This window comes from Ceratina calcarata, unplaced genomic scaffold (genome assembly GCF_001652005.2).
Source record: "Ceratina calcarata isolate Rehan_Ccalc_2016 unplaced genomic scaffold, ASM165200v1 scaffold471.2, whole genome shotgun sequence".
Taxonomy (NCBI): domain Eukaryota; kingdom Metazoa; phylum Arthropoda; class Insecta; order Hymenoptera; family Apidae; genus Ceratina; species Ceratina calcarata.
In genome coordinates, this window is record NW_017171239.1 from 1,136,273 (window position 1) to 1,147,346 (window position 11,074).

At 38.8% G+C, this 11,074-nt stretch overlaps 4 protein-coding genes across 14 annotated transcripts; 2 read left to right on the forward strand and 2 right to left on the reverse strand.

The window, feature by feature from the left end:
* Positions 1-17: 17 nt before the first annotated feature.
* BORCS6 (BLOC-1 related complex subunit 6) lies at positions 18-1,301 on the reverse strand. Of its 2 annotated transcripts, none has more exons than XM_018028734.2 (4): positions 1,196-1,301; positions 540-1,070; positions 308-468; positions 18-232 (listed from the first exon to the last, which is right to left on the reverse strand). In XM_018028734.2, the coding sequence occupies exons 1-4, from the start codon at positions 1,283-1,285 to the stop codon at positions 181-183; spliced, it is 834 nt and encodes a 277-aa protein (XP_017884223.1). In that variant the 5' UTR covers positions 1,286-1,301; the 3' UTR covers positions 18-180. The 2 variants fall into 2 exon arrangements, with proteins under 2 accessions (XP_017884223.1, XP_017884224.1); XM_018028735.1 differs by having other exon boundaries at positions 149-232; positions 1,191-1,281.
* A 115-nt stretch (positions 1,302-1,416) lies between these two features.
* PIG-T (phosphatidylinositol glycan anchor biosynthesis class T) lies at positions 1,417-3,944 on the forward strand. Its single transcript, XM_018028733.2, has 8 exons — positions 1,417-1,830; positions 1,906-2,083; positions 2,146-2,377; positions 2,447-2,614; positions 2,674-2,971; positions 3,041-3,193; positions 3,265-3,511; positions 3,596-3,944. Exons 1-8 carry the CDS (start codon positions 1,656-1,658, stop codon positions 3,849-3,851), a joined length of 1,707 nt encoding a protein of 568 aa, XP_017884222.1. The 5' UTR covers positions 1,417-1,655; the 3' UTR covers positions 3,852-3,944.
* On the reverse strand, positions 3,945-7,699 carry ova (ovaries absent). 10 transcript variants are annotated; one of them, XM_018028724.2, is made up of 7 exons: positions 7,506-7,699; positions 6,447-6,707; positions 6,238-6,381; positions 5,982-6,179; positions 5,736-5,915; positions 5,160-5,679; positions 4,410-5,089 (listed from the first exon to the last, which is right to left on the reverse strand). In XM_018028724.2, exons 2-7 carry the CDS (start codon positions 6,633-6,635, stop codon positions 4,410-4,412), a joined length of 1,911 nt encoding a protein of 636 aa, XP_017884213.1. In that variant the 5' UTR covers positions 6,636-6,707; positions 7,506-7,699. The 10 variants fall into 10 exon arrangements, with proteins under 10 accessions (XP_017884218.1, XP_017884213.1, XP_017884216.1 ...); XM_018028727.2 differs by having other exon boundaries at positions 6,447-6,710; XM_018028728.2 differs by having other exon boundaries at positions 7,497-7,699.
* A 6-nt stretch (positions 7,700-7,705) lies between these two features.
* Positions 7,706-11,043, forward strand: Ric (Ras-related protein interacting with calmodulin). The gene is made up of 5 exons (XM_018028738.2): positions 7,706-8,720; positions 8,796-8,852; positions 8,924-8,997; positions 9,071-9,262; positions 9,330-11,043. Exons 1-5 carry the CDS (start codon positions 8,579-8,581, stop codon positions 9,564-9,566), a joined length of 702 nt encoding a protein of 233 aa, XP_017884227.1. The 5' UTR covers positions 7,706-8,578; the 3' UTR covers positions 9,567-11,043.
* The last annotated feature ends 31 nt before the right edge of the window (positions 11,044-11,074 follow it).

Sequence of the window (11,074 nt, forward strand, 5' to 3'; positions counted from 1 at the left end):
ATAAAAGAGCGCGTCAATAACTTGCTGTATTGCTTTATTCAACGTATAAATTAATTAAGACGTAGGGTGGAAATGCATAATACTCAAATATATGTATATTGTTTCGAACGATATATATTCAACTTAACGATAAGTATTAACGTAATTATACAAGATAGAAAATCTTCAAGGTAAAACGGTTTAGAGATTCATCGCGCTTTCGAACAGCTCCAACATTCTTTTCATTTCCTTGCTGAAATTTACGAAATTTGGAGATGATAACATAGGATCTGTATACTTTGTAGTACGTAATCATCTTGGTACTTGCATTTGCTCTGCTAATTTATACACAGGCCCCATTGATTTCGATAGTTCCTCGCATTTCGCCATTAATTGGTACATCGATTTAATATTGTGATCGACCGCATCGCACGTTTTGCAAACTGCATCCCTGTACGTTTCTAAACAACCGACAGTGAGTGCAGACGCCTGAAAAGTATCATCGATTGCCCAAAACTCGTCGAGAAGAAAATTCTATTTTTTAAAAAATAATATTTTACACTGTGCAAGATCGCAGCTAAATTTTCCGTCAACGCGTCGACCGAGGTGGCCACTTTCCTCGCTTCCATTTCTAACTCGTTCAAAACGTTGTGATCGAGAAGTGGCACCTGGGGTGTCAACGCTTGTCGGTACAAACAAGGAGTAGAACTACGGGAGCCCGGGAAGGAAGGAGTCTCCCCTTTCTTCGTCACGGGGCTCGAGAGTTTGATTTTATTTTCTAAATCCTCCGCGACAAACAACACCATGTCACCGTCCTGCATCACGGTCCCCTCGAGTTGCAAATATCCCATAGCTTTGTGATAACTCGGGGCATCTGTCACGTCCTCATCCTCGATCGGACTCGTTTCCCTATTTCTCAGATTTAACTGATCTGGCCTCCCGCCAATTCCGTTCATCTTTTCCAAGCTACCATCCAAAAATTTCGTTCCGTCTATATCTGGGGAATCGATCAGTGATCTTAGCTCCGAAACGGGCGGAGACGATTGCGAATCGAACGATATTTCTGAATAAGATGCCGTCATCTCGTGTAGCTGAAATCGTCATTGTTAACGCGTCTAATGTCCGCACGAGATTCGTTGACATGTTTTAGCTACACGTTTCAATATTCCAAGAAAGAGATAATCATCCTACGGGGTCACCTTAAGTCTAACCTTACTCTGTCTTCATCGTAGTCGATAGCTGGATTCTTTTCGCCGCGCATTCCCGTTGCCTGTTTCGGATACGTTTCTCCTTCCTCCGGCTCCATAGTTAGCGAGTAATTTGTTTCCTTTGTATAGTTAACACCGAGAACACTCGATTCCTTCTGTACACAAACTTCACGATTGATATTTATTTAATACGTTGAATTATCGATCCTCTGAGCCTCTGACTACGTTTTCAACGTCGTTCCTCTTTCTGTACTAGTGGATTCGGTGAATTTTAGCTAGTATCACCGCGCGGAGATTGTCGTATTTATGTACATACATTTCTTGATGTTAAATCACTTAAACATTTATGCAAATGGGTGATAATCCTTTTCTGTTTAACGAAATCTGTACTTTTAACGTTAAAACGACTGAGTATTGAGATACAAATGCTTGTAACCTCAATACCGGTATAAAAATCTATCAGTCGCTATGACATCAATTATAAAAACGTTGTTACTTTGTATTCTCATCGATATCAAATTCGTTCTCTCGCAAAATGACTTTTTCGACGAGGAATTAATGTTAAAACCATTACCAAGCAATCACGTTTATGCATACTTTCAATTCACTACTGTATGGGAGGCGACGAAAGATAAGAATACTTGTAAGTTAAAGATCATTTAAAATAACCACGTATGGTAACATAATTGATCTCCAATTGTGTATCTTCATATCGCAGTCGAACATTCTCACTTGTTTCCAAGAGGTCTCGGTGAGATCATAAGTCGTCATAATGTAGATGAATTACATCTTACGTTGACAAAAGGATTGTGGAATTACCAAAATTGGGGATACCCTTATCACGATGCTGGTCCTGGTGCTGAGATATCAGCTTGGTTTCATAGAGACGTCGTTAAGTAAGAAACTCGTATTCTATGTAAGATAGGTCTAGGAGAAGTAATTTTATTTCTTATCGCAGCGTCGACGACGAATGGAAAGGATTGACAAATGCGTTAGCAGGTTTATTCTGTGCATCGCTGAATTTTGTTAATCCGTCGAATAGTTTATCTCCAGAATTCACATTCCGTCCTACTGGTGTAGTAGAGCACAATGTCAATTCTAGTCATTTGCGGTATTCATCGTTACCAAGAGAAATAGTCTGTACTGAGAATTTAACTCCGTTTAAAAAACTGTTGCCATGTAACTCCAAGGTATGTGTAGAAAATAGGACCTCAAGTCATTCGGTATGAACGTTATTGATACGTGTTGAATTTCCATAGAAAGGCTTGGCAACTTTGTTAAATTCTGCTTATATTCATGATACGAATTATCACTCGATTGGAGTGCATTTTCGAGTTATATGCTCGAACGCGTTGTGTACTAAAACATCGATGGAATTGCGACAGTCCGTTTCGCTGATATACGACACCGTAACAGATACATCGCAGGTAAATTCATGACAAAATACTTTGATGTTCCTTGGCACTGGCCAAACTTTTCTTCACAGGATTGGTCGATTCGCAAGTTTTTCGGATTGGGTATCAAAGCAGCGTGTCCTCTAGCTACACTAAGCAACGTGTACATCGATATATCTAATAACAATACCAATCGGATCTACGAATTGGTACCTCCGCCTAGTGCTAAGATCGTTAGTCTTCGAGGTGGACAATTGAACGAGCTAGCAATTTACGATATCAGATCTCATTCCGCCAAGGGAATATTCAATATCGGTGTCGTGCACCGGGGTGCTCAGAAAGCTAGCTTGAATTATCCTTCCATTTTATTTGCAAATAGATATGTGATCGGTTCGTATACTCATAAAAAAATAACGGTAACGCTTTAGAGAGAGGTATCAAATACATTGTTTCCTACAGGGTATGGACAAGAGAGAGGGAGTTTAGTTACAAAAATTTACAATAACTACTGGCAAACTCTCGATATCGTTCTGTTAGAAAATATTCCGTGGTATTTGCCAGTGTACTTACATACTGTTAGAATAACTTGCGGAACGAAGACCATAGTGCCGTGTAAGTGATTGTACTTATATCGTTACGGTATGGATGCGGATTTCACCCTTCATTGAATCTTCGAATTCTAGTGGCGCAACGTTATCTGCCAGGCAGAGAGAGGAAAAGTCCTTATTATCTAGAATTCATTTTGCGTTTACCGCCGCAATCGGTAGTTAAATTTTCAATAGATATGGACTATTCGTTTCTCAAGTGGCAGGAATATCCGCCTGATGCTAATCATGGATTTTATATGGGTCCTGCTGTGATCACTGCGTTACTTCCGACTGCAAGGAATTATACCGCGTTACCACTCGATGGGAGTACCATAACGTCAAGGTTGAGAATAATTGATAGTTAATTTTATTAATTAACTAAGTGCGATTTGGATGCATTTTGACAGAAATGTATTTCGATTTTTAGCTTCAACGCTTCGAGAGAGGGATACCTGGCGCAACTGAGAACTGAATCTTTGCTAATCGTTTTACCTACGCCAGATTTCAGTATGCCGTTTAACGTGATCTGTTTAGCTTGTACAGCCGTCGCTTTAGCATTTGGTCCTCTACATAATATCACGACCAAGAGATTAGGTTTAAAACGCGTCGAGATGGATTGGAAAGAGAAACTAGTTGCATTCCTACTAAAAAAAGTGTCTAGGTCGAAGGAGAAGAAAGAGTAGAACAATCTTTCTATTTGTTTGTATTTTTTCATCCGAATAAAAATCGTTCTTAGAATCTTGAAATGAGAGAAACAAGATCGATTACGAAACATATCCACTTTTCTTTTTATTTTGTTCTTTACTGTTCGCAGTTTGCAGTAGTACATAATATATAAAACTTTGTATATTTGCTTACGTTTTATGGAGAACGTCGTTTAAGAGCAAAACTGGTCTAAGTCACATTCGTTCCGAACTCAAAATGAATTTAAATCTAAATCTAAGCTAGTAATGTTCGCCAAATAATAATATAGATATAAGGAGATCCATTGTCGTTCAGCATACTCAGTTGCTAAAAATGTGAGTTAGTTCGCGTTCTGCTCTGAGGGCTTTGTTTAACGCATTTCTATTTGAAACGTAATTTGTTTAAGTTATTATACAATTGATGAGACTCTTGTTCACATATTTTAACAAAGTAACGTCGTTTAAATACTTTAATGGTACAAAGGCGAAACAATAAATACTAGAACAAATTTAATAATGCTTATGAGTATGATATCGAGCAATGAAATTACTAATATTTTACGGTGCCGATCTAACGACTGGAGATAAACTCGTATGCGTATTCAACATCGTGCTCGTTTGTATATTATACAGGTTGTCACAGCCGACATTAAACGCCTCGTTCGACAACCATTCGTTTCTTGAGTCGGACGAATACATATGAAACTTAGTTGACGAAAATTTTTGCAACAACCGTTTTTGCGAATCCGTAACGGTACCAGTCATACAGTTAATTGGGGCTTTATTCTCGTTCGAAGATACGGGAGCGGGCGGAGGAGTGTCTTCTTCGTCCGAAGAGCAAAGATTGATCAATGCGATCGCTTGCGTTGATTTCGCGTACAAGGTCGGTCCCTCTTTAATCGATTTAACCATAGTGATATTATTTTCTTCGCGAAATTTTTTATCTTCGCTAAGAGTTAATAATTCTGCTTCATTGTTAAGTACCTCCTTGCCATTTTCCGCCCCAATCACGTTGTCACTTTCGTCGTTCGGGGCCTTCCGTTTCAACGAAAAGTTCGGTCTCGGTTTCTGCTCCTTTTCCTTGGTCACTGATTCCTTATTATCAACGTTTTCAACAAGGCACCGATGTTTTAAAGAGTCTCGTTGGAGATCGTTCAGTTCCTCCGAAGTAACTCGCGACAGAAGAACACTGACAGGTCGGCATACGACGTACAATAATTGTGATTGTATGCTCAGCACTGAAAAAGAGAATACCTTCTATTAAGCGAAAGAAGCTGGATATCTTTCGTTTAAAAACGAGATACTCACTAGGTTTTCGCTTAACAGAATTTATAAATTGATACTGGTGCACGTAATTATTCGGATCTTTTTCCCGATAAGTAACGATCCATCTACTGTTGTCCATTTCCGTTTCCAACCATTTCGGCTTGGACGTACTAGTCAAAACTGGCGCAATGAGGTGTCTCTCTATTCTCTCCAGTCTTTCTTGTTGAGTTTCCTCCGTCATTGCTTTCGAGTTTTTAGCTAGCAACAGACCAGCAGGGGAAGAGAAAGGAATAGTCGGACATCTCGCGAAATTTATAGATCCACGAACACGGCGCGAGCTACGTTGCTGCTTAATGCTGTCGGTACTTATAGGATCTTTTACGATTTCGACCAGTTTCGGTTCCGTCTTTGATTCCGGTTCGGATTTTGTCGTTGAACGTAGACGAAAATATTCCAAGAAATTATCTTGCTTCAAATCGGGCTCCACGGCCGACACGTCTGGCGTTGTGGACCGCGAAGTATCTCCAACGTGTGTCTGTACGTAGCACACGCGTTCGTGTTCCTACGAAATATCATTTGGTCAAACATTGCAATCTTTCGAGAATCCACTTAACATACTTTCATCTTGTCCACGCCTACGAATTCGGCGTCGCAATTATCACATAAATAAATGTCCTCCGTTGGTGGCTGCACCATCATAATGGAACGCTGCTGTTGCCACGACTTTCGGGAGGCGGAGATCACTCCGCTGCAACCCAACAACTTCTTCCGCATATTCTCGTATCTTTTGTCGTAATCCTATAATCAAGATACATCAATTTTTCTATTCTCCCTTACATCCTCGTCGTGTTTCACTTTTTGTACCATGTTCTCGTTACGAAATGTAACTAATAGTTTTCCAGTATTTTTTTGATACAGACTCGTTGTAGAATCCCAATTGTTAACGTACTCTAGATCCTCCTTTGGGTATTTCGCTAGGTACGAACAAAAACGTAACAGGTATTCGCTTCTGTGGTAGGTATAACACCTGAACACCAATTTCTTCAAATTGGTCATCCAGCTCTAGAATATACAATTGAATAAGTTACAGTATTCTCACACATTTTAATAGCAGACTTACTTCGTTTGGCCTTCTGGGCCTTATCAAAGGATTTGAGAACTGAATTTCTTTCGGCCACCACTGTGGCTTACTGATCCCTTCGCTGGTGTCTTGATCAACCAAGGAACACTGTACCATGAATGTCACAAAACGTTCTAACTGTGTCTACAGCAAGAAATGCAGTTTTATTAGGATTTACCATCGAAATTTTGGGAAATTATTATTCTTACCATTGTAATCTTTTCCAACGATGTTGGGTGCCCATCGGCAAACAAAAGAGGAAGATTAGAAACCACGGAACCATCGTCGATTATCGAGTCTATACTATTTATATCATCCATTATAAGTTCGTCTGTTTCATCGAATAACTTGTGTCGGGCTAAGATTTCCTGGTATTCTTGTAAAGCCGAGTATATCATGTTCTCCAAGCTTTACACATCAATAGTCGTAGATACATTCTTCATTACAAAACTGTTTACCAGTTCTGTCTACTGCTATGCGAATAAAATATGATTTAATAAAAATTGGAAAACTAACAGCAGTGTTCTGAGATATTTATCAGTTTATTCAAGCACTTATCCCTACATAAAGATTATATACAAATGAATATGTACATATATGAGCAATTCTTCTACCGCTTACATTTCATGTAACTTATAACGAGTTTTCGACGAACAAAAACACGGTTTTCGCTACGAAAGCTGGAAGGATTCACGGCCGATCATATTCACCTGTTCCGAAGTAAAAAGTCTAACGATTTTTCTCGCCCCTATTTTCGAAAAACAGTCTCGCGAAATGAAAATCCTCCCGATCAGTTTTCGCGCTGGACAATTTCGACGGAATCCAAAATATATAAAGTACTCTCAAGACGAGAATGCTACGGTAGCGATACACCTTACGTTCTCATCGTTTAGCAACGAACAACGAACCAAAAAGGGTTGTAAACCACAATAGACTCAAATACAACATCTAGTCGAGTTTGTATCGAAGTCGATTCGCTACGAAGGTGAACAGATAAATCTAAAATGTGGGCGAAGTAACGGCATTTTGATACGAAACTCCGTACACGCTTGTAATTCGAAAGAAGGCACGCATAAAAGAAATTCACGTATACATGTATAGATATGACAGTTCACTTTACTCGTTAAGCAGGATATCTATTTAGAACTAGTATTAGAGATAGAGTAGAATATATTGGAGTATGTGGTTATGGTACATATTGCTCAAGATGGCGAGACTAATGAACTTGAATACAAAGTTTGAAATCGTTAGAAAGTTACCTTACGTACCACAGATACTCGATATTCTTCCTCGCACTTTACACAGGTTATTCTATTTACTTCGACTCTATTTACAAATTCACTTATTAAAGTATGTAACATGCTTCTCTTAAATGCTACGTATGTACAAATGAAAGCAGTGGTAAAGGTGGTAAATAACTTCTATTCGGCAGTTCTACACATGGGACCCCGCCAATTTCCAACCATACCCTGTGTCTCCTCAATACCGTCCAACTTCCTCTTCTCATCGTACGAATATTTATCTAAATAATCATTGGAATACATTTCCAATATCTATGGAAGCTCGACATTGTTTCCACTACATACAGTATATGCTTACATTATCCATAACTCTATTATTCTAATAATATCCTGATTCTACGCATAGCCAATTAGGACTTATTGCGAACTTGCTTTGTGCTAGTTTGTGTATGCTGTTTCTTACTAGCGAGTAGGTTCGTTATTCAACACCCGTTAGATTTACGTAGATCTCTTGCTGCTTTGTGTCGCAGCGTCGTAGCCGTGTGGAATCGTATACATGCACGTCACGGTCTGTTGAAAATTCTGATGCTGCAGACAAGTTCCTCAAAGCAGGAACAAATAGATTGTCGTATCTATTCGAGTAGGTGAATTTTTTGGCAATCAGTAGTTCTGTTCGATGCATCGACTCCGTACTGAATTAGTTAATGTAGAATTTGATGAGGATCGAGTATAGATATAGATACGATCCTGAAGGCTGAGAGCACGATTGCGCGCGTGCTTGATCTGGCTGTCACGTTCTGTCAAGCTCGGTCGTCACCCTGTGCTCATCAGCCATGCTCTGTCTAACTGTAAAAAGCATCGATACCGACCATTGAACGCGGCCCGGCGCGGTTCCGAGCGGTTGCGGGAAGAGGAGCCAGGGCCGCTTTGAATATCGCGATCAAACATGCACTGTATCTTCCCCGATCCAACGGCTGATACGGGTGTGTCTACACGCGTGTTCCGATACGTGACCAAGTATGTCAGTCGTTTCGTAAAAGTGTCAGTGTACCGTAGTCGCGGCGAGAATTGAGGTACCGGTAAGCTGAAATTTCGCGACGATGTCAGCTGACATCCTGCAGGACAGGAGCGTGGCCTTGAACGGCAAGAACGACGTACCGGTAATCGCACAGCCGACTACCAGGGGTGGCTTCAGGGTCTACAAGATCGTCGTCCTCGGCGACGGTGGTGTAGGAAAATCCGGTATGGCTGAGTTCCTCTATCGTTTATTTATTTGAAATACTTGTTACACGCGTGTCACGGGTATCAACTTTCCAGCGGTCACCCTGCAGTTTGTCAGTCATAGCTTTCTTGATTATCACGATCCAACGATAGGTAAGGAATTTGAATTTCATTAGGGATGGAGCCTTGAATTCTTTTCATTTAATGTACTTCGTTATTGACAGAGGATTCCTATCGGCAACAAGCCGTCATAGACGGCGAGGCTGCACTTTTAGATATATTGGATACTGCTGGACAGGTCAGAATCTATTCTTGTAGAGCATGATTTCATGGGAGTGTATTTCGTTATCCAGCAGGTTTTTTATGCATAGGTGGAATTCACGGCGATGCGTGATCAGTACATGAGATGTGGAGAGGGTTTTATGATATGTTACTCTGTAACTGATAGGCACAGCTTCCAGGAAGCCTTGGAGTATAGGAAGTTGATAACGCGTGTAAGAGCTAACGAAGATATACCGATGGTGTTAGTTGGGAATAAATTCGATCTGCAACACCAGAGAAAGGTAGATCATCAGCCTTTGCTCTGGCTGTGAGTGATTGATCGTCCTCTATGTGATAATCATATTCTAGGTAAGCACTGAAGAGGGGAAGGCACTTGCTGAACAACTCGGTTGCCCTTTCTATGAAACGTCTGCAGCGCTTAGACAATTTATAGACGATGCATTTTACTCGTTAGTCAGGCAGATCCGAGCTAAAGAGAGGTCGAGGAATTCAGTACGTAAACACAGTCGTTGGTGGCGGCTCCGTTCAATTTTCGCGTTTATTTTTAGAAGAAAGCAAAGACACATTAATCATTATTCCCCTTGAATATAATTACTTTGGTAGAGACTCTTTTGATAGTCTTTTTTTAAATTAACAGAACAAGGCAATATACATATATATGCAGTTTGGAATTCTACAGTTTACACAACGAAGGAAAGATTTTTATTCAGTTTTTTTTATATCTTGTAATAGTCTCTGATGTAGGGATACGTTAACATTACACTGCCTTATCTTTAACCCCGTTATATTTTGAATATAGAAATGGAGACACGGAGCGTGTATAGACTGCAATACATACGTAGCTTTTAATTGCCTTACGATTTCGATTAAACGAAATACGCTAAAAACAAGGAATAATTGAAACTCTTCAAGTTTCTAGTATTAGTTGTCTATAAATTCCTGTCTCCAGGCACTCTAATAATTCATCGTTATTTATTATTTCTCTCGAGTCGAGATTTAAATTACTGATTTACAACTGTTATTTTTTATGTGACCAAAGATTTTAATATACGTAAAACACTAAAGCGACACAAGGTATTAAATGTAAATGCAGAATATTTTGTAAATGGAAAGCTTTAGGCTGCTGAATTGTTATATATCGTTCTAATCGATGAGATGTATTTAACAACTTATTTATGCTTATTTAACTTGTGCAGAAATAACAAAGTATATGAACGTTATAATGATTTGCAAAGTTTACAGATGTTACATATATTTAAAGCTCGCACAAATTAAAGTATTTCCCAATCAAAAATAATATTTATAGATGTATATTTTTATGTTTAAAAGTTAAATGATATTGATTGTTACGCTGAAAGTTAAAGAGAAGATATTTTAAAACGGCTTCTACCGATGAATAGAATTTTCAATAGCATACAGTTAACATAATCAATTACCAGTTTTAATTAACGATATTTATTGATACTTTTAACACCCGCAGCTTGCGAATACGTGATTTCGTTTTTAGAGCATATACGTTGTAGACTAAGTTTAGTTGTAAACTGATAGAATTACAATAGGATAGCGTTAGGTAGTAACCAGATGATACCAACAAATTTACGATGACAGGTAGTCACGGTATAAAAAATGAGAAATGCTTAAACGTAAGTTTATATGCTAAACATCTAGTCGTTACTTAATGTCTCCTAGTCAAATTTTGCATTTCGTTAAACATGCAATAATTTACGATTTACATGCAGAGTTACGAATTTCGATCGAACACAGTTTAACGTGATCGTTTATGTTACAAATAATATTTATGAACGTTGGTATTGCAATTGTTAAAGAGAAATCAATTATGCTAATTATGATCAATTTATTTGCAAGAACAACCGTCGAGTATTATAGTTGAAATTCATGATCAACGATGGACACCTTTGTACCAAAACAGTAGAGAGTGTTAACAAATTAGCTATAGCGATTGTATGTGTAATATAAAATCCGTATCCGTATAATACATATTTGAAGTACGTAAAATGTGTTTAAGGATGTATTGGCTATACAGTGAATCCCAAAAGTTTATGCACTTTAGAAACGCATTTTTTAAAAAGAAA